Source organism: Urocitellus parryii, chromosome 1 (assembly GCF_045843805.1).
Source record: "Urocitellus parryii isolate mUroPar1 chromosome 1, mUroPar1.hap1, whole genome shotgun sequence".
NCBI lineage: Eukaryota > Metazoa > Chordata > Mammalia > Rodentia > Sciuridae > Urocitellus > Urocitellus parryii.
The window spans coordinates 135,605,620-135,627,011 of record NC_135531.1 but is presented as its reverse complement, the minus strand read 5'-3'; the positions used below and the strand labels follow the sequence as shown (position 1 = coordinate 135,627,011).

General features: G+C 37.8%; 1 protein-coding gene across 1 annotated transcript; it reads right to left on the bottom strand.

The window, feature by feature from the left end:
- Nucleotides 1–521: 521 nt before the first annotated feature.
- C1H5orf15 (chromosome 1 C5orf15 homolog) lies at nucleotides 522–18,276 on the bottom strand. Its single transcript, XM_026400149.2, has 3 exons — nucleotides 18,106–18,276; nucleotides 4,666–5,189; nucleotides 522–1,972 (listed from the first exon to the last, which is right to left on the bottom strand). Exons 1-3 carry the CDS (start codon nucleotides 18,239–18,241, stop codon nucleotides 1,841–1,843), a joined length of 792 nt encoding a protein of 263 aa, XP_026255934.2. The 5' UTR covers nucleotides 18,242–18,276; the 3' UTR covers nucleotides 522–1,840.
- Between the last annotated feature and the right edge of the window lie 3,116 nt (nucleotides 18,277–21,392).

Sequence of the window (21,392 nt, the reverse complement as noted above, 5' to 3'; positions counted from 1 at the left end):
CAGTTTCTAGTCTATCCAGAATAACACATGAATAACATACATAAATGATATAAGGTTCAAATGTGAGTCTTCAGTCCTTTGTCCAGCAGATGCCTCTGTGACTCCAACAACATTTTTAATTAATGTATAATCTGAAGCTCCAAAAGTCAAATGCTGCTTGATGGCAGCACTGGAACTTGAGTGGCAAAGACTGGGACATCAGGAAGCACCTAGGAGATCTAGATCCACTAAAGGGTGATGAGCCTCCAAGCTGAAAAGGCTCCCATCCCAGACAATAGGGAGTCCAGGATGCTAGGAAGAGCACATTGAGCAGGTCCTTTCCTTTGCCATCCTACTTTGTTTCATTTTCAATTTTGTTGGAAATTGGAGCTAAATAAGGATTTAAAATATAGGTAGCATTCTTACAAAGTTCTATAGCTAAGAGGGAATGATAGCAAGCTGATCAAGTTTGTTTCCTCTCCCAGACAGCACTGACCTCTGTCATCACATTACTACTAAAATGAAACACAATTATAAAATCATGGAATTATATCTTGGATTTATTTTTTTAAATCTTATTCAAAATATTAAATAATACAATTTCAAATATGAAAAAAATTACTGCAATAAAACAGTTTGGGTGTATTTCCATTGTGCTTCCTTTCCTCATTGGGGCAGTCAAGTGTCCAGCTGAGAGGAAGGATGGACGGTGCTGCTTCTTCCATCTCTACATAAAGCACATGACTGTGGCTCGCCCGGGCCTTGTTTAACACATAGTAGAGGTGATGCTTTCTGAAAAGTTGTAGTGACACTTGTAAGTCAAACATGGTTCAAATCACTTATTTACATACTGATCAATTCTTTGTGATAGAAAGACAGACTCAAAGGAAATACAGTAAATAACTTCCAGTTGCTATAAAAAATAAACAAACAAGAAATAATTTCAAATAATTACAAATAATTTCATTCAGGCATAATTTTAATTTGAAAGACTGAGATACAGTCTTATTTAAGTGATAATGGGCCCTAAAATTTACTCAAACTTACTATACAATAAAAACCAAAATGAACAAATGATATAATTTTAAACTCTGCCCACTGCTTGAAATTTTTGAGGAACCTGTGGTACAATCAACTGCTAACTAAAAGTAATTCTTCGTCTATTTAACATTTTACCAATTTCTACCTATAATTTAATTCAATAATTCAAACCAAAAAAATGATATCTATATAATATTTTATCTACAATCACTGAAAATTCAGTCTCTTCTGCCAGAATTTTTAGACACATTTAATATGCTACCTAAAACTGTAGTGGGATTGAGCAGTCTCATTATCTTAAACTGTATTTTAATTGCCTAAAATACACAAAGCAATTTTCTTTTAGAGAAAAAAGTGTGTTACTTGAATGCAAAGTACTATTACATATACCCTTGCACCTTTTGGTTTGGGACTGCAAAGTAATGTGTCTTTAAAAAATAGTACCTGGATGGCATAGAATGACTCTAAGTCAATAGTACTAACTATGTTAGAATTTAGTTACAAGTCTGGGATCTTTAAAAGTAGCATTACTTCCAGAACAAGTACAATGAATGGAAAATAACAAAAACTACCAGTGTAAATGTAAGGTAATGCTTAACTCACATTTCAGACAACACCTGATTGAATTCAGCTCTAAAAATGTAGATTTAAAAATCATATACTCCCTGTTTGTGACATTCAATTTCAAAAGCACCAAGGCAAAAGAGAGAAATGCACCTCTCATTTAAGTACCAACTGCCTATGGCAAACAACTGCACAATATCATATAAAAAGTCAAGCAAATAAAATTATATAATGAGCAAACTCAAATCACAGTGCTTTAAAAAATATAATCATTGGTAATCTTCAGAGAAGGCATGGCCTCATTAACGTTCTGGTCTAGACGATGATATTCCACTGTTTTGGAACAAAGGCCATCACGCCATTTCCTGCTTTGAACTAGGAGGAAAATCTGGAATAAAAAAGAAAATTAATTAGATGTACAAAAGAGAAAAAAAAAGATATAGTAAAAGTTTTTATAACAAGTGAAATCTCTCTCTCTTCAGTTCCCAAAACTAAAATATCAACAATAAAAAAGGTTATTTTGTTTTTTCATTTTATAAACAAGGTCAGACAGTGCTTCTCAGATGTCAATGGACACAGGAGTGACTCTGATTCTGGGGCTCTATTTTCAGCCTGAATTAGGAGCTGAGATGGAGCCCAGTAGCCTACTTTTTCACAAGTCCATTAGGAGTTTTTTTTTTTTTTTTTTTTTTTTTTCTTTAGAGAGAGAGAGAGAGAATTTTTTAATATTTTTATTTTTTAGTTCTCGGTGGACACATCTTTGTATGTGGTGCTGAGGATCGAACCCGGGCCACACGCATGCCAGGCGAGCGCACTACCGCTTGAGCCACATCCCCAGCCCTCCACTAGGAGTTATAACAAAGATAGTCCAACACCAAACATTAGGATACAATATCACTAGCATTCAAAAATCTGTCTATCTACAAATTCAAAGCCAGTGATAGGTCAGTAATGACAAATAACCTGAGGGTGAGTTTGTTTGCTATTTTCTTTCTTTTTTGGGGGCCGGGGGTGGGGTAGGGGTGGTAACCAGAGATTAAACTTTGGGGCACTTGGCCACTGAGCCACATCCCCAGCCCTATTTTGTATTTTATTTAGAGACGGGGTCTCACTGAGTTGCTTAGCGCCTCACTTTTTTGCTGAGGCTGGCTTTAATCCTCCTGCCTCAGCCTCCTAATCCACTGGAATTACAGGCATATACCACCACGATTGGCTTTCTTTGCTACTTTCTATTATTAGATTAACTGATTTTCAAAGTTATAAGCATTTTGAAATTGTCTGCTCCAATTTTGCCATTTTTTGGGTAAGAAAATGAAGCTCAGAATAGGAAGATGACTTTCCAGGAATTAAAAGCAATAGTCAAGAACTGAGATTTCCTGATTAAAAAGGAAATTCTGTGTTTGATCTCTCTTTGAGTATTCTGAAAAGCTCAACTCTTCAGCCTTTATGAGACTGTATGGTACAGAGATGCACTCTTACATTAAATCACCCAGCCAGTGTTTTAGCATAGAAATGTTTGTTACAATATTATTTATGAACCAAAAATTGGAAATCATCTAAATGTTCAATAGGAAAATGGCTAAATCAATTATGCAGCTATCAAACAATGTTTTTAAAGAATATTAATATTATAGAAAATGGTCAGGATTTGTTAGGCAAAAAGATAAAAAACTATATAATATTCATTTAAAATTTATACACATGTATGTATGAATTATATATACACTTATAGATCAGAAATATTCCAAAATTTTAATAACCTTGGATAGTAGCTTGAATTTTATTTTCTAAACTCATGTTTTCCTAAAATAAACATTAAATACTTTTAGAGCCAGTGTGAGTACTATTAAAAAAAAAGATTATAAAATCATAGTACTCACACTGAGCTATCAATGCTAAATGACGACATAAAAATTTTTTAAAAAAATTTTTTTTTGTAACATGTTACAACAGCAACTCAGGAAGCTGAGGCAGGAAAATCCCAAATTTGAGACCAGCTCTGGTAACTTATTAAGATCCATTTCAGGGGCTGGGGATTTGGCTCAAGCACTAGCGCGCTCGCCTGGCATGTGTGTGGCCCTGGGTTCGATCCTCAGCAACACGTACAAATAAAGATGTTGTGTCCGCCGAAAACTAAAAAATAAATATTAAAATAATTCTCTCTCTCTCTTTAAAAAAAAAAAATCACATCAGTTACACTTCCATTGATTTACATATTGACATACTCATGTCTGTTGTATTCTGCTGCCTTTCCTATCCTCTACTGATTCTGCAATCTGTATACGGGGTAAAAATGGGAGTTCATGGGCTGGGGATGTGGCTCAAGCGGTAGTGCGCTCGCCTGGCATGCGTGCGGCCCGGGTTCGATCCTCAGCACCACATACCAACAAAGATGTTGTGTCCGCCAAGAACTAAAAAATAAATATTAAAAATTCTCAAAAAAAAAAAAAATGGGAGTTCATAACCCACTTGAATCAAAGTGTGAAATATGATATATCAAGAACTATGTAATGTTTTGAACAACCAATAAAAAAAAAGAAAAAAAAAAGATACATTTCAGCCAGGCACTTGGCACACACATATAATCCCAGCAGCTTCAGAGGCTGAGCCAGGAGATTCACAAATTCAAAGACAGCCTCAGCAACTTAGGCCCTAAGCAACTTAGCAAGACCCTGTCTCTAAATAAAATATTTTTAAAGGGGCCAGGGTTAAGCACCCCTGGGTTCAATCCCCAGTAACAACAACAACAAAAAAAAAAACACCCTGTCTCAAAATGAAAAATAAAAAGGACTGGGGATAAGGCTCAGTGATATGGCACCCATGGATTCAATCCCTAGTACTGAAGAGGAAAAAAAACAAAAAATATTGACCTTGCGTTTTACTCATTAAGAAATAATAACACTTTTTTTTTTTTAGAAACACATACAAGTATTCTGTCTGTAGTTTGTTAAAATACACCACAGATTTACAAATCAATTAGACAGCTTGATATTTTACCAATTTAAACTAAAATATAATTGATAAGAAATATAACTGAGCTAATAATACACAACGAGAGGCTGAAAAATCCCCCAAACTTACCTTCCTTTTATTGTGATATGTAACATAAACAATTGCAATACAGAAAGCAAAAATAATAAGATGAAAAAAGAAATGGCTGTCTTCCTCTTCAACATTTGAGGATGGGGCCTTAAAAGATTTCACTGACTGTTCAATTTCCATGTAACCCCTGTTTTCTTCTAAAGTCTCATCGGACTCATCCCTGGGGCTGGTGGTCCAGTCATAGTCTGATTCTACATAATCTCCATTGTCCACAGTGTCTTTGGCTGTAGATGGAGAACTATTCAGTGCGAGAAGATCCTCCTCCTCTATGCTTGGATCTTCATTGTTATCAGCTTCCTCTTGGGACAGAGAAGTGGTAGGGGAGGGATGGGGGGCTGCAGATGTTCTTCCACTTTTCTCTGTACTGGTTGCAGGAGGGAGAGTGGTACTGATATGGGAAATAGAAGATTTGATCAGGTTTTCTTGTGTTACAGCTTTCATATTTGAAGTAGAAATATGTGAGCTTTGTACAGTTTGGTCCGTTGAATCTTTTAGTGATTGAGCTGAAATAAAGGAAGAAAGCCATTACCTTAAAATCTCCATCTCATCTCTACCAAGCTAAAAGCAATATTTAGTTCAATTTTTAATTAAGCATTACCCTCTGCTAAATTCTTATAACTTTCTCTCAAGAACTAGTTATTAAGTCTCAATAGCCAGCAATCAGTTATATTTCTTTTAAGTTAATTATTCATCAGGTAACAATTACTTTGCTGGATAGTAACAATTTAAGTAGCATAATGAACCCACTGTGGCATAGGCCACCACTGAAAGAAAACAGTGGGATCTGACTTTAGGTCAGATGAAAAAGTCCACATACAGCCCTTACCCATCCCTGCTATCTTCCATTCACGGAGAGGCTAGACTTCAGTAATCTTTGTCCAGGCTCCACCCTATCCCCCAGAACAGAGAGCTGGCTAATCGTGGGTCAAGAGGTCACAAAAAAGATATGTAATTTGGAAACTTAATACTTGTAATATAATTAATTTAAGAGAAGATACAAGCAAGCTGTCCAGCATTCCTAAGTGACACTTGAACTGGAAGACTCCCTCATTCAGAGTTTTTAAAGTACCCATAGAAGAAAGAAAGGGAAAAGTCATAAAGGACAAAAATTAGAAACTGGAACTTGAAAGCTCAGTGACAGCTTTGTTAGACTATGATAATGACTGGAGAAGGGGCAGGATCTGTAACTCAGTGATACAGCACTTTCCTAGCATGTGTGAGGCCCAGGGTTCAATGTTCAGCACCTCACAAACACACCAAAAAAAAAAGATTTACAGCCTGGTGCAGTGGCACACACCTGCAATCCCAGTGACTCAGGGGGCTGAGGCAAAAGGATCCCAAGTTTGAGGTCAGCCTCAGCAATTTAGTGAGGCCCTAAGCAACTCAGCAAAACCCTATCTAAAAATAAAAAAAGGCCTGAGAGTGTAGCTCAGTGAGTACCCCTGGATTCAATCCGTGTATGAAAAGAAGAAGAAAACAAAAAGTATTTACAAAGACTGGAGAAGGCAATCTAGGTATAGAAAATGATATCTAGTAGACACCCAATTCTCAGTTCCCTATGGTGCTACCTACTCAGCATGGTTTAGAAAGTTATTTATGTAAGTAACTATATAACAAGAAGTATTAATAGAGGCAGATTCAACTGAGGAATTCCTGTTGAAATTAACCAGTGTTTCTAATACATAACCAAATGTAGAATTTGTTGAAGACCTTCAAGGACATCTATTATGCTTTTTTTTTTAAGAGAGAGAGAGAGAGAATTTTAATATTTATTTTTTTTAGTTTTTGGCGGACACAACATCTTTGTTTGTATGTGGTGCTGAGGATCGAACCCGGGCCGCACGCATGCCAGGAGAGCGCGCTACCGCTTGAGCCACATCCCCAGCCCTATTATGCTTTTTTTTTTTTAAAAAAAAAAAGGCTTGTGGGATATAAATATATTTAGATAATATTTTAAAGCCTATCAAATTAAAATAAAATATTTTATGGGGATAAAATTAAACCAAGCCACACTAGGCCTTTCACAAATGTGTGCATGTACAGACAATCCTTTATGTGAATATATTTGTGTACTTAACACAGTTGATATCTATTTCATGTAGCTGGTTTCAGCTAAGATGTATAGTGTCTCCCAAGAAAATAATTTAATAAATTATTTTAAAAAGATTAGGGCTGATGGATGTAACTCAGTTATAGAGCATTTGCCTAGTATGTATGTGCAAGGTCCTGGGTTGGATCAACAGCACTGAAAAAAGTAAAAAAAATAAAATGATAGTAGCCAGACATGGTGACAGATACCTATAATCCCAACTACTCAGGAGGCTGAAGCAGGAAGATTGAAAAGTTTGAGGTTAGCCTGGGCACCATAACAAGACCCTATCTAAAAATAAAATTTTTATTTTTTTAATTGATTTTAATTTTTAAATACATGACAGCGGAATCATTACAATTTTTATTACACATATAGAGCACAATTTTTCATATCTCTGTTTGTATATAAAGTATGTTCACACCAATTCATGTCTTCATACATGTACTTTGGATAATGATGTCCATCACATTCCACCATCATAGCTAACCCCCTGCCCCCTCGCTTCCCCTCCCACCCCTCAACTTATCTACAGTTCATCTTTTCCTCCCATGCTCCCCCTCCCTACTCCACTATGAGTCAGACCCCTTATATCAGAGAAAACATTTGGCATTTGTTTTTGGGGGATTGGCTAATCACTTAGCATTATCTTATCCAACTCCATCCGTTTACCTGCAAATGCCATGATTTTATCCTCTTTTATTGCTGAGTAATATCCCATTGTGTATATATGTCACATTTTTTTAATCCATTCATCTATTGAAGGGCATCTAGATTGGTTCCACAGTTTAGCTATTGTGAATTGTGCTGCTATAAACATTGATGTGGCTGTGTCCCTGTAGTATGCTGTTTTTAAGACCTTTGGGTATAGACCAAGGAGGAGAATAGCTGGGTCAAATGGTGGTTCCATTCTCAGTTTTCCAACAAATCTCCATACTGCTTTCCATATTGGCTGCACCAATTTGCAGTCCAACCAGCAAGTGTGCCTTTTCCCCCACATCCTTGCCATCACTTATTATTGTTTGTCTTCATAATAGCTGCCATTCTGACTGGAGTGAGATGATATCTTAGAGGAGTTTTGATTTGCATTTCTCTAATTGCTAGAGATGATGAACATTTTTTCATATATTTGTTGATTGACTGTATGTCATCTTCTGAGAAGTGTCTGTTCATGTCCTTGGCCCATTTATTGATTGGGTTATTTGTGGGGTTTTTTTTTTGGGGGGGGGGTGCATAGCTTTAAAAGAGGGATGGGAATATAGTTCAGTGGTCATGTACTTGCCTACCATGCATGAGGCCCTAGATTCAACCCCCCGTGCTACAAAAATAAAAATAAAGAAAGAAAATTAAAAATTAAACTCTCTTAAAGCATTCTCAGTTATTGGGTTCCTTGAAATTGTTTACTAGAAGAAAAGAAAAACAGGGGCTGAGGCTGTAGCTCAGTGGTAGAGCGCTTGTCTTGCATGCGTGAGACCCTGGGTTCAATTCCCAGCACCACATAAAAATAAACAAATAAAGATATTGTGTACATCTACAACTAAAAAATATATTTAAAAAAAGAAAGAAAAGAAAAATAGGACCTCTGGCAGAGTACACAATTCAAAAACTATTAAACAGGGACTTCAACTTAATTAAGTTCAGGTTATACATTACTATTTCTATAATGCATTTAACTTTTGTCCCAAAGTATAGCCAGTCATGTTTTTAAATAAAATTAAAAATTCAAATAACTGAGAGCCAAGTAATTAACCATGACTTTCAAAACAATTGTTATTCTACATCTGACTTTTTGGATACTCATTTATGTCTAAAGAACACAAGCTGATACCTGGGGGAATGATTATAAAGAAAGTCTCCATGGAGCACTCTAGAATTCACAATCCTCAGCAGATCTCTCCTTCCATCCTCCATTCTCTTGGTATAACTAAAACCTAACTGTCCCTTAAAGACACACTAGTCCTACAACCCTTTTAATTAATAATTTATTCTCCCACCATCCTTGTACCACAGATTCTGCCTCATACAGATTAGACCATTCCCTCCATAAGCTCCACAAGCTGTGAGTCTCATATCTTCAGCTATCACTCATTTTTGTCAGGTTGTGTCCTCTAATTTTTAATGATTTCAGCTCCTGGCTCTTAAAGTTTAATACAAGACAAGTACTCCTGTCTTCATTTCAACATCCTTAACCTCCCCTCTTCTGATAAGCTAGCCCTCCCTCCTTATATTAGTCTCTCTTGTCCATGGTCATTATCTCTTATCACAACTCTTCCATCAATTATTTCATGCATTCTACTTGGTGACACAGCCTCCTATCCTTTCAGCTCATCCCCTGGTATTCTCAATCCATCAAGACTACTACTCTCTGATCCTCACACTTTTCACCCATCCTTGGCCTCCACCAAACCCCACCAATACATACTCTTCGCTTTTTTAACCAAGATTCAATTCTGTGATCAGCCATTACAATCCCTGCCTACATCCACAGCCCTTCCCTTCCCTCTTACTCATTTTGACTCATTCATTTGGTGAGGCAAAATCTACCCCTCATTAAATCAAGCTTTCTGACAATTCACCAAGGGCATCAGGCAGCTGAATATGGCTGGAAATAAATATACAACCATGCTAATGTTTTCATTTGATATTCAAAACCAAAAATTCAGATCTATGTTTAAAGATATATAAAGATATTATATACTGTATTTTTCTAGTCCATTTGCCCTCCTCCCCTCTTAGGATGCAATTCACATTTTCCTCTATCAAATTTCCAACACCTTCTCTGTTACTCTCATTTTCAACTGACATCACTTCCTAACTTCTCAGTGAAAAATGAAGCCATCAGAAGAGAACTTTTGTGAACTGCCAGAACTCTAGACCCATACGCCTGCTTGACATCTCCTCTCAGATGTCTGACATTCAAATTAACAGGTTCAAAATGGATTCTCACTGGTTTACAGGAAGACAGATGTACTCTTCCCTATTTCTCCCACTAAGAATCACTAAAACCTTTGAACATTATATACATATAATGTAATAAGACTCTGAAAGGTGGAAAGAACAAGGCAGGATAGTTACAAGACTCAGAACCTAAGAAATGACATGGTAGTGACTTCCCTGGTACTATAGCTTGGATCTGTAATGTTCCCCAAAAGTCCATATGTTAAAGGCTTGGTGCCCAGCTTGGCAGTATTGAGAGGTGGTAGAAACTTTAAGACACAGGACCTAATGGGACGTCAGATCACTGGGAGCTCCCTTGAAGGGGTTCATGGATGCCAAGCTCTTCCCTTCTCCCCAGTCCTTACCTCCTCAGCTTTGCTCCCCAGCCATGAGGTATACAGTTTTGCTTTACTATGAGCTCCTGCCATGATGTGCCACAACAGAGCCAAAACAATGGGGCCAACCAATCATGAACTGAAACTTCTAGAACTGTGACCCAAAGTAAATCTTTTCTTTTTATAAGCTCAACATCTCCTATTTGTTAGAGTGATGAAAAAGTTGACTCACAGTCCTGAATTTTCTTTTTATCTCATGTATCCCAAACTGGCAGATAAAGAAGCAAGCAACCTAAAAACAAGAAGGGGTATTGTTATGGTTTAGATATGGTATCCCCCAAAAGCTCATCTGTGAGACAACGCAAGAAGGTTGGGAGGAGAAATGATTGGGTTATAGCTTTAGCCTAATCAGTGAGTTAATCCCTAATGGGATTAATTGAAGGGTAGGTTGTGGCTAGAGGGGGGTGAGAATTGGATCATGGCTTTGGTGTATATGTTTTGTATCTAGAGAATGGACTCTCTCTCTGCTTCTTGATCACCATAATGTGAACCTCTTCTCTCTGCTACACACTCCATCATGATGTTCAGCCTCATATTGAGCCAAGAAATGGAGCCAGCCTTCTATGGACCAAGACCTCTGAAACTGTGAGCCCTCAAATAATCTCTTCCTCCTCTATAATTGTGCTGGTCATGTCCTTTAGTCACAGCTGCAAAAAAAGCTGACTAAAACAGGTACAGACAGAATTGTCCCCCAAAAGGCTACTTTCTCTAGCCAAAAGATCAGGAAAGAATAACAGGTACCCTCTTCCCCTCCCCAATGGAACAGTGCCAGAAGAGAACGAATGTACAGTCAAGATTTCAACCATCATCAAACAATAACAAGGCCACCCCCACAATTATGTCAGTGCAGACCCTGAGGGAAGCCAGAATCCTACCCCCACCCAAGAAAAACAAGGAGACCACCACTATTTAGGTGTCATCAGCAAGCAAATGTAAATAACAAGATTTGTACCCCTACACAGCAGTAATGTGTGTGCAGCAACCCCTGCCACAGCAGTGTTACAAAAAAGAAAAAAAAAAACTGAAAGAGAAAGATTAAATAAGTCCCATAGGATAGTACAAAAAAGTCCAGGTTTCAATCCAAAATCATCTGTCATGCCAAGAACCAGGAAGATGTCAAGCTATATGAAAAACACAATCAACAGATGCTAACAGAGCTAGACACAGTGGTACACTCTGTAATCCCTGTTACTCAGAAGGCTGAGGCAGGAGGATCCCAAATCAGAGGCCAGCCTAGGCAACTTAACAAGAACCTATCTCAATCAATCAATCAATCAATCAATATATAAAGGCTGGGGTGTAGCTCAGTGGCAGATTGTTCCTAGATTCACTCCCCAGAATCAAATGAATAAATAAGATGTTCAGGAGGTGAATTTAAGAGCAGAATGAAGGGAGTCAGGAGAAAAAAAAAAACAACTGAAAGAACAACAGATATTATCCAGGCTGTAGAAACAGACTATAGAAAAATAAACCAGACCTCAAAGACCTGAGGGGCAATAACGAAAAAAACCTAGCATGTATTAGATTAGAAAGAGAGGAGAAAAAGGGTTAAACCAGATACTGAGGCTAGGGATGTAACTCAGTTGGTAGAGCATGGGCTTAGCATGTGTATGGCCCTGAGTTCAATCCCCAGTATTACAAAAAAAAAAAAAGACAAAACATTTTAATAAAAGAAGAAGCTGGCTAGGTGCAGACACCTGTAATCCCAATGACTCAGGAGCTTGAGGCAGGATATTGCAAATTTGACACGAGTCTCATCAATTGACTGAGACCCTGTCTCAAAATTTAAAAGGGCTGAGGATGTCGACCAGTAGAAGAGCAGTCCCCAGTTCAACTAGGAAGAGATGGAGAGAGGAAGGGAGGAAAAGAAAAAGAAAAATTTTTTAAACATTTGGAAACTAAACAATACACTTTTTTTTTTCTGCCAATACTGGAGATTGAACTCATGAGGGCAAGGGTTCTGCCACTCAGCCACAGCCACAAATGTGTTAGCATTACTGATTTGTGTTTTTCATATACCTTGACATCTTCCTAGTTCTTGGTATGACAGATGATTTTGCTCCCCACACTTTTTTTTTCTTTTTTTTGAGATAAGGTCTTGCTAAGGCTGGCCTGAAATTTGTGATCCACCTGCATCAGCCTTCCCAGTAGCTGAGATTACAGGCATAAACCACAATGCTTTTCTTAAACAACATACCTCTATATAATTTATAAATCAAAGAGAAAGTCTCAAGGGGAAAAAAAGCATTGAGCTGAATGCAAATGAAAATACAACATGTCAAAGTATGTGAGATACAGCTAAAGCAATGACAAGGAAATTTATACCACTAAAAGCATATAAAAAATAAAAGCATATAAAAGAGGGACTGTCTTAAAACAATCATGTAAGCTCCTATCTCAGTAACCAAGAAAAGAGACAAACTCAAAATCCAGAAAGCAAATAATAAAGATAATATAAAATTGAAAACAGGAAAATACTAAAAATCAATGAAACAAAGAGTTGGTTCTTTGAAAAGATAAAGATCAGAAAAACTGACATATCCCTACCAAGAAACACAAAATAAAATGAGAAAAAAGACATATATAATCAACATCAGAAATTAACAAGGGATATAAGTCAGATACAACAGACATCAAATGAAAAATAATCATGAATCATACCACACACATAAATATGACAACTTGTATGACACAGACAAAGTTCTTGGAAAGCACAAACTACCACAATTCACCTACTATGAAATATATCATTTGATTAGCCCTATAAATATTAAGGAAATAGAATTCTTAACTTAAAGCTCCTAAGAAATAAATCTCTAGGCCCAGATGGTTTCATCAATTTCTACCACATATTTAAACAAGAATCAATACCAATTCTACACAATCTCTTCCAAATAAAAAAAAAAAAATACTTATCAATTCATTTTATAAAGCTAACCAAAAAAAAAAAAAAAGAAAAACAAAACATATTAATAAAAGAAGAAGCTGGCTAGGTGGCAGACACCTGTAATCCCAATGATTCAGAAGCTTGAGGCAGGAGATTGCAAAAAAAAAAAATACTTATCAATTCATTTTTTTAATTTTTTACTTATTTTTTAGTTTTTGGCGGACACAACATCTTTGTATGTGGTGCTGAGGATCGAACCCGGGCCGCATGCATGCCAGGCGAGCGCACCACCGATTGAACCACATCCCCAGCCCCTCAATTCATTTTTTAAAGCTAACCAAAAAAAGAAAGACAAAACATATTAATAAAAGAAGAATCTGGGTAGGTACCAAAACAAAACACCTTACAGAAAAAGGAAACTACAGATTGATATCTCTTGTGAATATACATGAAAAAATCCTTAACAAATGTTAGCAAATAAAAATCTGCAATATAAATGCTATATTTTGGAGGTTGAATGGTACCCAAAGGCCCATGTATTAAAGGTTTGGTTTGGGTCCCAGTGTTGTACTATTGAGAAGCTGTGGAACCTCCAGGTAGAGACTTGTGGAAGATCCTTAGGTTATTGGGGGCATGCTCTCAAAGGAGAATTTTGGATCCTTGACTCTTCCTCTTCCTCTTCCTGCTTCCTGTTTTATGTTTGCCCCTCCATACATTTCCACTATGATGACAGTCCTCACCAGTGACCCAAAGCCATAAGACCACACAATCTTCCAATGGAACCTCCAGAACCATAAGTCAAATAAACCATCTATATAAGTTAATAGCCTCAGGTATTTCATTAGAGTAACATGAAAATGACTAGTACAATAAAAATCAATTAAAAGATCTGGGGCTGTAGTTCAATGGTAGAGATCATACTTAGCATACATAGGCCCTAGGTTTCATCTCAGCACCACCAGAATACAAAAATTAAAAGTATAGACCATGAATAATGAAGTTTATTCTTGAGATGCAAGACTGGTTCAATATTATTAAAGCAATCAATGTAATCTACCATTTTAGATACAAAAATTAACTAAAAATAGCTGGGCACAGTGTTGTATCCTGAGGTAGAGGCAGGAGGACTGCAAGTTCAAGGCTAGCCTGGACAACTTAGTAAGACCCTGTCTTAAAACAAAACAAAAAATTTTTAAAAAGGACTAAGGCTATAGCTCCATGGCAGGGCACCTGCCTGATATGTATGACAAGTTCAATCTTCAGCACCAAAAATTAAAACTAAAAATAAATCACATATTGAAATATAAAACTATGAATCCTTTAGAAAAAATACAAGACAATCTTTGAAATTTAGGGTTAGAAAAAACAATCCAGTCCCAAAATAGCCAAAAGACATGAAGAGACATTTCACAAAAGAGAATACACAGATGGCAAATAAGCATATAAAAAGATAATAAGCCATTAGGAAAGTGCAAATCAAAATTACAATGAGATATCACTACACCTCTATCAGAATGGCTAAAATGAAACATAAGAACACCACCAAATGTGGTGAGGATGCAGAGAAACCAGATCACTCATATGTTGCTGGTGTAAATATAAAATAGAACAGAGGCTCTGGGAAACAATCTGGCAGTTTCTTAAAAAAAACTAAATATATAACTATCATATGACTCAAAATTATACACAAAGGCATTTATTCCAGAAAAATGAAAATTTATTTTCAGACAGAAATCAGTACACAAATGTTTACAGCAGCTTTATTCATAATAGCCAGAAACCGGAAACAACCAGACATCCTTCAACAGATGGATCATTAAAGTATAATATATCCGTACTATGGAATGCTAATCAGCAATAAAAAGGAACAAACTATTGACACATACTACAACCTAGATGAATCTCCAGAGAATTGTGCTAAGTGAAAAAAGCCAATCCAATGGTTATATACTACATTATTACATTTATATAAGACTCCCAAAATGATACCACTATGGAAATGGAAAACAAATTTGTGGTTGCCAGAAGTTCTGGAGAGGGTGGAGCAGGAAGGAAGAGGGGTGACCTCAGAGGGGCAACAAGTGTGGCTATGGAAATACCCTTAATTGGAAATGCCAATGGAAATCTTGACTATATCAATGTCAATATCCTGCATGTGATATTATACTACAGTTTTGCAAGATGCTACAACTTCAGAAAACCGAGTAAAGGGTATGGAAAATCTCTACAATTATTTCTTACAACCGCTAATTATCTCAAAAAAAATAAAGAAATGAATATCTAAACCCCACTCCAAAAAATTTTTTAAAAAAACCACCTTGCTGTACCCACAGTCTCCATCTCAAATAATGGAACTCCATCATTCTATTTATTCAATCCAAAAACCCTGGAGTTGTCATTTTCTTTACACCTCACATCCAATCTGTTACTATACCTTTAAAATTTGAAGACTTTTCACCTGTCCACTGCTACTGTCTACTCCAAGCCTCACCTGGATTATTACAACAGCTTCCTAACTGATCTGGCTCCTTCCACCCTAACCCATGCTGTCCACACTCAACAAGATAGCCTGTAAAAATTTAAATTGGATGAGGTCACTCTTCTACTTAAAAAACCCTCCAGGGGCTCTCCCTTTCTCTCAAAAACCAAAGTCTATATAATGGTGCAAAAGATCTGGCCTGGTTAACTGACTCTCAGTGTCACTTGCTAATCTCCCTACCTGTTGCACCCCCACCACTTATTTAGCAAGTAGTAGGCATTTAATGTTTATTGAATGTGCTCTTCATCCAATTCTCACCACCAACTACACATGGCATCCCAAGTAGCATCTCTACACCTACCCCTGCTCCTGAAAAGCCCAGGAAACACTACCTGCTCTAAAAATACCTTTAATATTACCCTTACTAATGATGTAACTTCAATACCTAGCACCAAGTAGGAGCAGAATGTGTATTGTTCAAGACATAAAAACTTAAAAAGTAATACACAAATAGCACACAGGAAAATAACTAATAATTCATCTGATACATTTGATCCAAAGTAAATCAACTTCCTTGACCTCTTCTCCTTCAAATCAGAAAAGTTGATCCAGTTAGCTATTAAGAGTTTTCAGAACAGAGACAACTCCTGCTTTATGGATTTAATTGCTTAGCTTCTACAAACATACACGTTACTCTAGATGTCTAAATCTTCCATTTCTACCCTTTCCTAATTGGTATTACCTCTTTAGCTAAAACTTAACATTTTAAAAATAGGACTTTTAAAATTCTTCTTCTTTAATTTTTCTTTTTTAAAAAAAAATGACTTAAAATAAAATTATATTGGCATTTTTCAAACTTGAGAATGAAGAAGACCCTGAGAACTCACTCACATGCTGGTTTAAGAAAACTTGCATTAAAAATTAAATGTATTAGGGCTGGGGTTGTGGCTCAGCGGTAGAGCACTCACCCTAGCATGTACAAGGCCATGGGTTCAAACCTCAGCACCACATAAAGATAAATAAACAAAATAAAGGTATTGTTTCCAACTACAATTTAAAAAAATAAATGTTTAAAAAAATAAATAAATGTATTACAGATTAAATTAAGGTGATCATTAGGGAACAAAGATAGCAAATGAAGAAAAGCAGGCACTTTTGAAACAGCTCAGCAAGGCTTGAACATAAGCTGGTCATCCAGTGATACAAAATGAGTATTTTTTTTTTTAGATTTTATCAAAACAAAAACATAAAACTTATGAATTCCTACACACTTCCAAGAATACACCAAGCACTGAAATTTTAAGAAACCTACTATGAAACAAATTTAAATAAACCTAATATGGTAACTTTCTCTAGGCTTATTTGAAATTTGAAACCCAACACATTCTAGATTTAAATTTTCTTATTATAAGAGTGATTACATTGACATTATTCCACATAAGACATGCTTGCAAAAAAGTACTTACGTTACCCCAAACTTTATAAATGCTACACTACTGCAATGGAGCTTCTATAAAAAAACATATATGTTCATTTTCATTAAAGTTATTTTCAGTAGGAAATAATCTGAATTTATAACATTCAAAATAGGTATAAATAAAGACAATTTTAAAAGATAAAGATTCCCTAAAATCTTCAATATGGTTACAGCAATATTTAGTAGAAATAAAAACAGAGACAAAAGGACACCTTAATACTTCACAGTCCCCCTCATTTGCCCCTCTCCCCCAACACAAGATTTTCAACCAAAAAATCTATTTCTGTAACTACTTCCTAGCTATACAGACTTCTTAATCATTTCAGCTGGAAATACAGATATTTAAATGTCATTTTGTTCTAAGGTAATCAAATGATCCAAACAATTATGCTACTCAAATACTTTAGGAACAGAAACACCAACATTAACCAGGGAAATCCTCATTACATTTTACTAATGATGAAAGGGCCTTGGGAAAATGGATCACAGTGACCACAGTCCTTCCCCTCAGACTTGCAAACAACTCTGGGAAGGCAATGTATTGTATATATACAATATATACTCTCTCTCAACATTCACTCAGTTCAGTTCGTCCAGTCACTGGGTCACTGATCCCGCCCACCTCGGTCTTTACTACCGACCTCACTCATGGGGGTGGGGGGGGGGAAGGGGAGATTTTCCTTTCAAGACCCTGCTAGGTCCCCGCCCCGCCCTCCTACACACACACACACTTTGGGACCCTCCATAGACACCACACCCCGCAACCCGGAGCCCCTGTCACCTCCGACCCCCTTTCGAGACCCTAACTCCCCATTCCAAAAAACTGTGGAAACCCGACAGTCGCCACTCCTTGTGACAGTCCATTCTTCAAGACTGTGAACCACACCACCACTCCCCCGCTCCCGCCCATCTACACTCTTCTCCCAGCTCCCGGGCGTCTGCATCTCTCAGCCGCACTTCTGAGGCCCTGGAAGACTCCACCGTCTTGGACCCCACCATGTGCCCGCTTCTACGCTGGGCAGACTCTGCCCCAACTAGACACCGTCTGCTCTGGACCCTCGGAAGCGCCCTTTCCCCTGGCCCAGTCTGTCTCCACACCCGCGCCCAGGCCCTCACCTCCTTCCCTCACCCGCCCTGCCGTCGCGCCCCGTTTACCAGTGGACATGGCGGACGACAGCAGGAGCACGAGGACCAGTATCCACACCAGCCCTCCGGGGGTCTGAATGCCGGGCCCGGGAAGCTGGTTCACTTGCGAGGCCCCCCTCATCCTCCCCAAGGCGGCTGCGGCCATAACGGACTCGGCCGGGAGCCTGCGCTGTTGCTAGGCTTACGTCATGACGTCAGACCTTGCGTAAGGCAGCGCGGCCCTAGGCATCTACGTCCCAGCGCGATGACGTAGCATCTGGAAACAGGAATAAGGAGGAAAGGTGGTGGGAGCTGCCTCTTGGGTTTAGATCTGCGCTCTGCCACGCGTTAAGGATGTGGTGAGGAAAGTCCTAAAGAGGGCCAGGGCAAGCCCCTCGCTGCCTCCCGCTTGTCGGAGTACCATGCTTCCAATAAGAGGGTTTAAAACATTTTTTCAAGAAAAATGTAGCTGTTTCAAGTAGACTGATCATGAAAGTGAACTCCCCCACCTCCCAAAGGCAATGGAAACGAGAATGGTATAGTGGTCATATCTGGGTGGTAGATATTATTTTATTATTATCGTTCCCACAATCATTTATTATTTCGACAAATATTTAGCACTTCTCCATATTTCAGGGTACAGCAGAAAACAAAATGAACCACAAAGCCTTTGTAAAGTTTATTGGGAGGGAGACAACAGCGGGAAGCATAAGAAGGTAAAGAAGAAACAGGGAAGGTAGCTAGAAGTAGGGGTGAGGGGTTACCATTGTGAAGAGCTTCCAGATTTCCTAAAATACACTTTTGTTACTTTTTAAATTTTGTAAGTTAAAATAAAAAAACCCCAGTATATGAAAAGGCAAATTTAGAAACTTCCAGGAAGTTCACTTGGGCCTTGGCATAATGCGTTGGTCTGTGTGCTCCTTCTGTGAATATTTCCTTAATAAACAGCTATAGGCTTCAATTTATAAAGGTCCCATTTGATTAATTGTCACGAAAGTTAGCATGGCATAAAGACATTTATTGTGTCCACAGTTTCACCACTGTCTGTGACTCCCTCAGAAGATTGCTGCTGTCCCCAGAGACAGCTGAACTGCCTCTACAGAGTAGAGAAGGGCCTGTGTTCTGAATCTGTTTTTCCCATAGCATTTATCTGGCTCCAGAGACAGCTCAGAAACACTTAAGTCTGTGTTAAGAAAACTAAGAAGCCATTCATCTGCTTATTTTCCAAAGTCTACCACAAGCCCATATAGACGGAATGGTGTCCTTATTACAAAATTTCCAAGTTAGCCAAAGCACACAGTCCCCCCCACCCCCACAGTGCCCAGGAGCTTTCACTCCTGTGAGTACAGAAAACACCTCTCAGGCTAGGAATGAGCTCTATATACTGCATTTACCTAGCGTGTACAAGGCCCTGGGTTCCACCCCCTAGTACTACAGACACAAAAGATAAAAAGGGCCAAGGGTGCTGGGTATGGTGACCTACCCCTGTAATCCCAGCGGCTAAGGAGGCTGAGACAGGAGGACTGAAGTTCAAAGCCAGCCTCAGCAACTTAGTGAGACACTGTCTCTAAATAAAATGCACAATAGGACTAGGGATGTGGCTCCTAGTTGAGTGTTCCTCAGTTCAGTCCCCAGTACCAAAAAAAAGGGGGGCGCCTGAGGTGTAACTCAATAGTAGATCTCTTGTCTAACATGCTCAAGCCCCTGAATGGAAACCCCAGTACTGCAAAAATAAATAAATGAAGTTTTTGTTGTTTTGTGGGGTTTTTTTGTTGTTGTTGTTTTTTAAGAAAACAGTTTAACAATTAAACCTCTCAATCCTAGCTCTTGCTTGTTTGGAAATTGCTTCAGATTTAAATAGGATTTTTACCTGTAATAAACACACCTCAATCCTCTTCTCTGAACCTTTATCCACTTTGTTCATTTGTCTTCATAACAGATTGTTTCCAGTTCTCTTAACTAATATTATATACTCAAGACATTTTCATTTTTGCAGAGGATATTCCAATGCACAGCATACAAAATAGGCAGACACTTATTAAGTAATTGGTGAGCAAAATGTTACCTCAAATTGAGGGCAGTTATACACTTCAAAATATTTAATACTATACTTGGCACCTGTCCGGATACACTCAGCAACCTGTTTACCAGAATCTCTGGAAAAATTCTAAACATTTACTTAGAAACAAGTTGCAAGTCCTTGTAAACCTGAAGATAGTATGACAAACACTAAGGCCCACAGTTCTGTGTAATTAGTTACACAAAATGTTAAAAATAAATCTGATACCTGTTTTGAATGTCACTATTAAACAACAAAAAAAAGTCTGCTTAAAAAAACAATCAGTGGGGAAAATGTTTGTATTTGCTGAAGTTGGATAGTTCATTACACTTTTTTGTGTGAATTATCCATCATAATAAAGTTATACACACACACACACACATACACACACACAAATATATGGAAAAATTCCAAAATGAGTGCCTCCATGACCCACAGGGGAAAATCTGTGGATATGATGGTATTTTATCTATGCTTAGGTTACTTTACCCCACAGTTAAATTTATGAAAACATTACTCTCAGTGGGCCTAACCTAATCCACTAAGACCTTGAAAGGGATAGGGATCTCCTGGAAGAGATTTGAAGTGTAAGATGAATATGACATGAGAGTTTTTTGGGTTTTTTTTTTTCCCCTGGCATTGGAGATGAAGGGGACCATGTGGTAAGGTATGCTGGTAACCTCTAAGTACTGAGGGTGAACCCAAGCTGACAGCCATCAAGGAAATTCAGACCTCTATCCTACAAGCAAAAATAACTGAATCTACCACATCTATGTAGGTTTAGAAGGACCACAAGCCTCTTGCTGGGATGAGAACATAGCCTGGTTAACACTGTGAGAACCTTAGCAGAGAGCCCAGGTAGGTGTGCCAGGGTTCTTCTGATCTGCAGACTGTGACAAAATGAGTGTTCTTTTAAGCTGTTAAGTCCATAGTCATATAGCAAGAGAAAACTAATAAAACACACACACACACACACACACACACACACACGAGCAAGGGGACAAAGAACAAATCTAAACAAGTGCCATATATATATATATATATATATATATATATATATCATTTTTTTTAAGATAGAGAGAGAGAGAGAATTTTTTTAATATTTATTTTTTAGTTTTTCGGCAGACACAACATCTTTGTATGTGGGGCTGAGGATCGAACCCAGGCCGCACGCAGGCCAGGCGAGTGCGCTACCACTTGAGCCACATCCCCAGCCCCTCATATACATTTTTCTTAATAAGGACAATAGGAGGAGGAG

Coding starts and splice junctions, on each gene's coding strand:
- C1H5orf15 (XM_026400149.2), bottom strand. CDS start 18,241: ATGGCCGCAGCCGCCTTGGGGAGGATGAGGGGGGCCTCGCAAGTGAAC. Junction 5,190..18,105: donor GTCGTCCGCCATGTCCACTG/GTAAACGGGGCG, acceptor CCTTTATTTCAG/CTCAATCACTAAAAGATTCA. Junction 1,973..4,665: donor CATATCACAATAAAAGGAAG/GTAAGTTTGGGG, acceptor TTTTTATTCCAG/ATTTTCCTCCTAGTTCAAAG.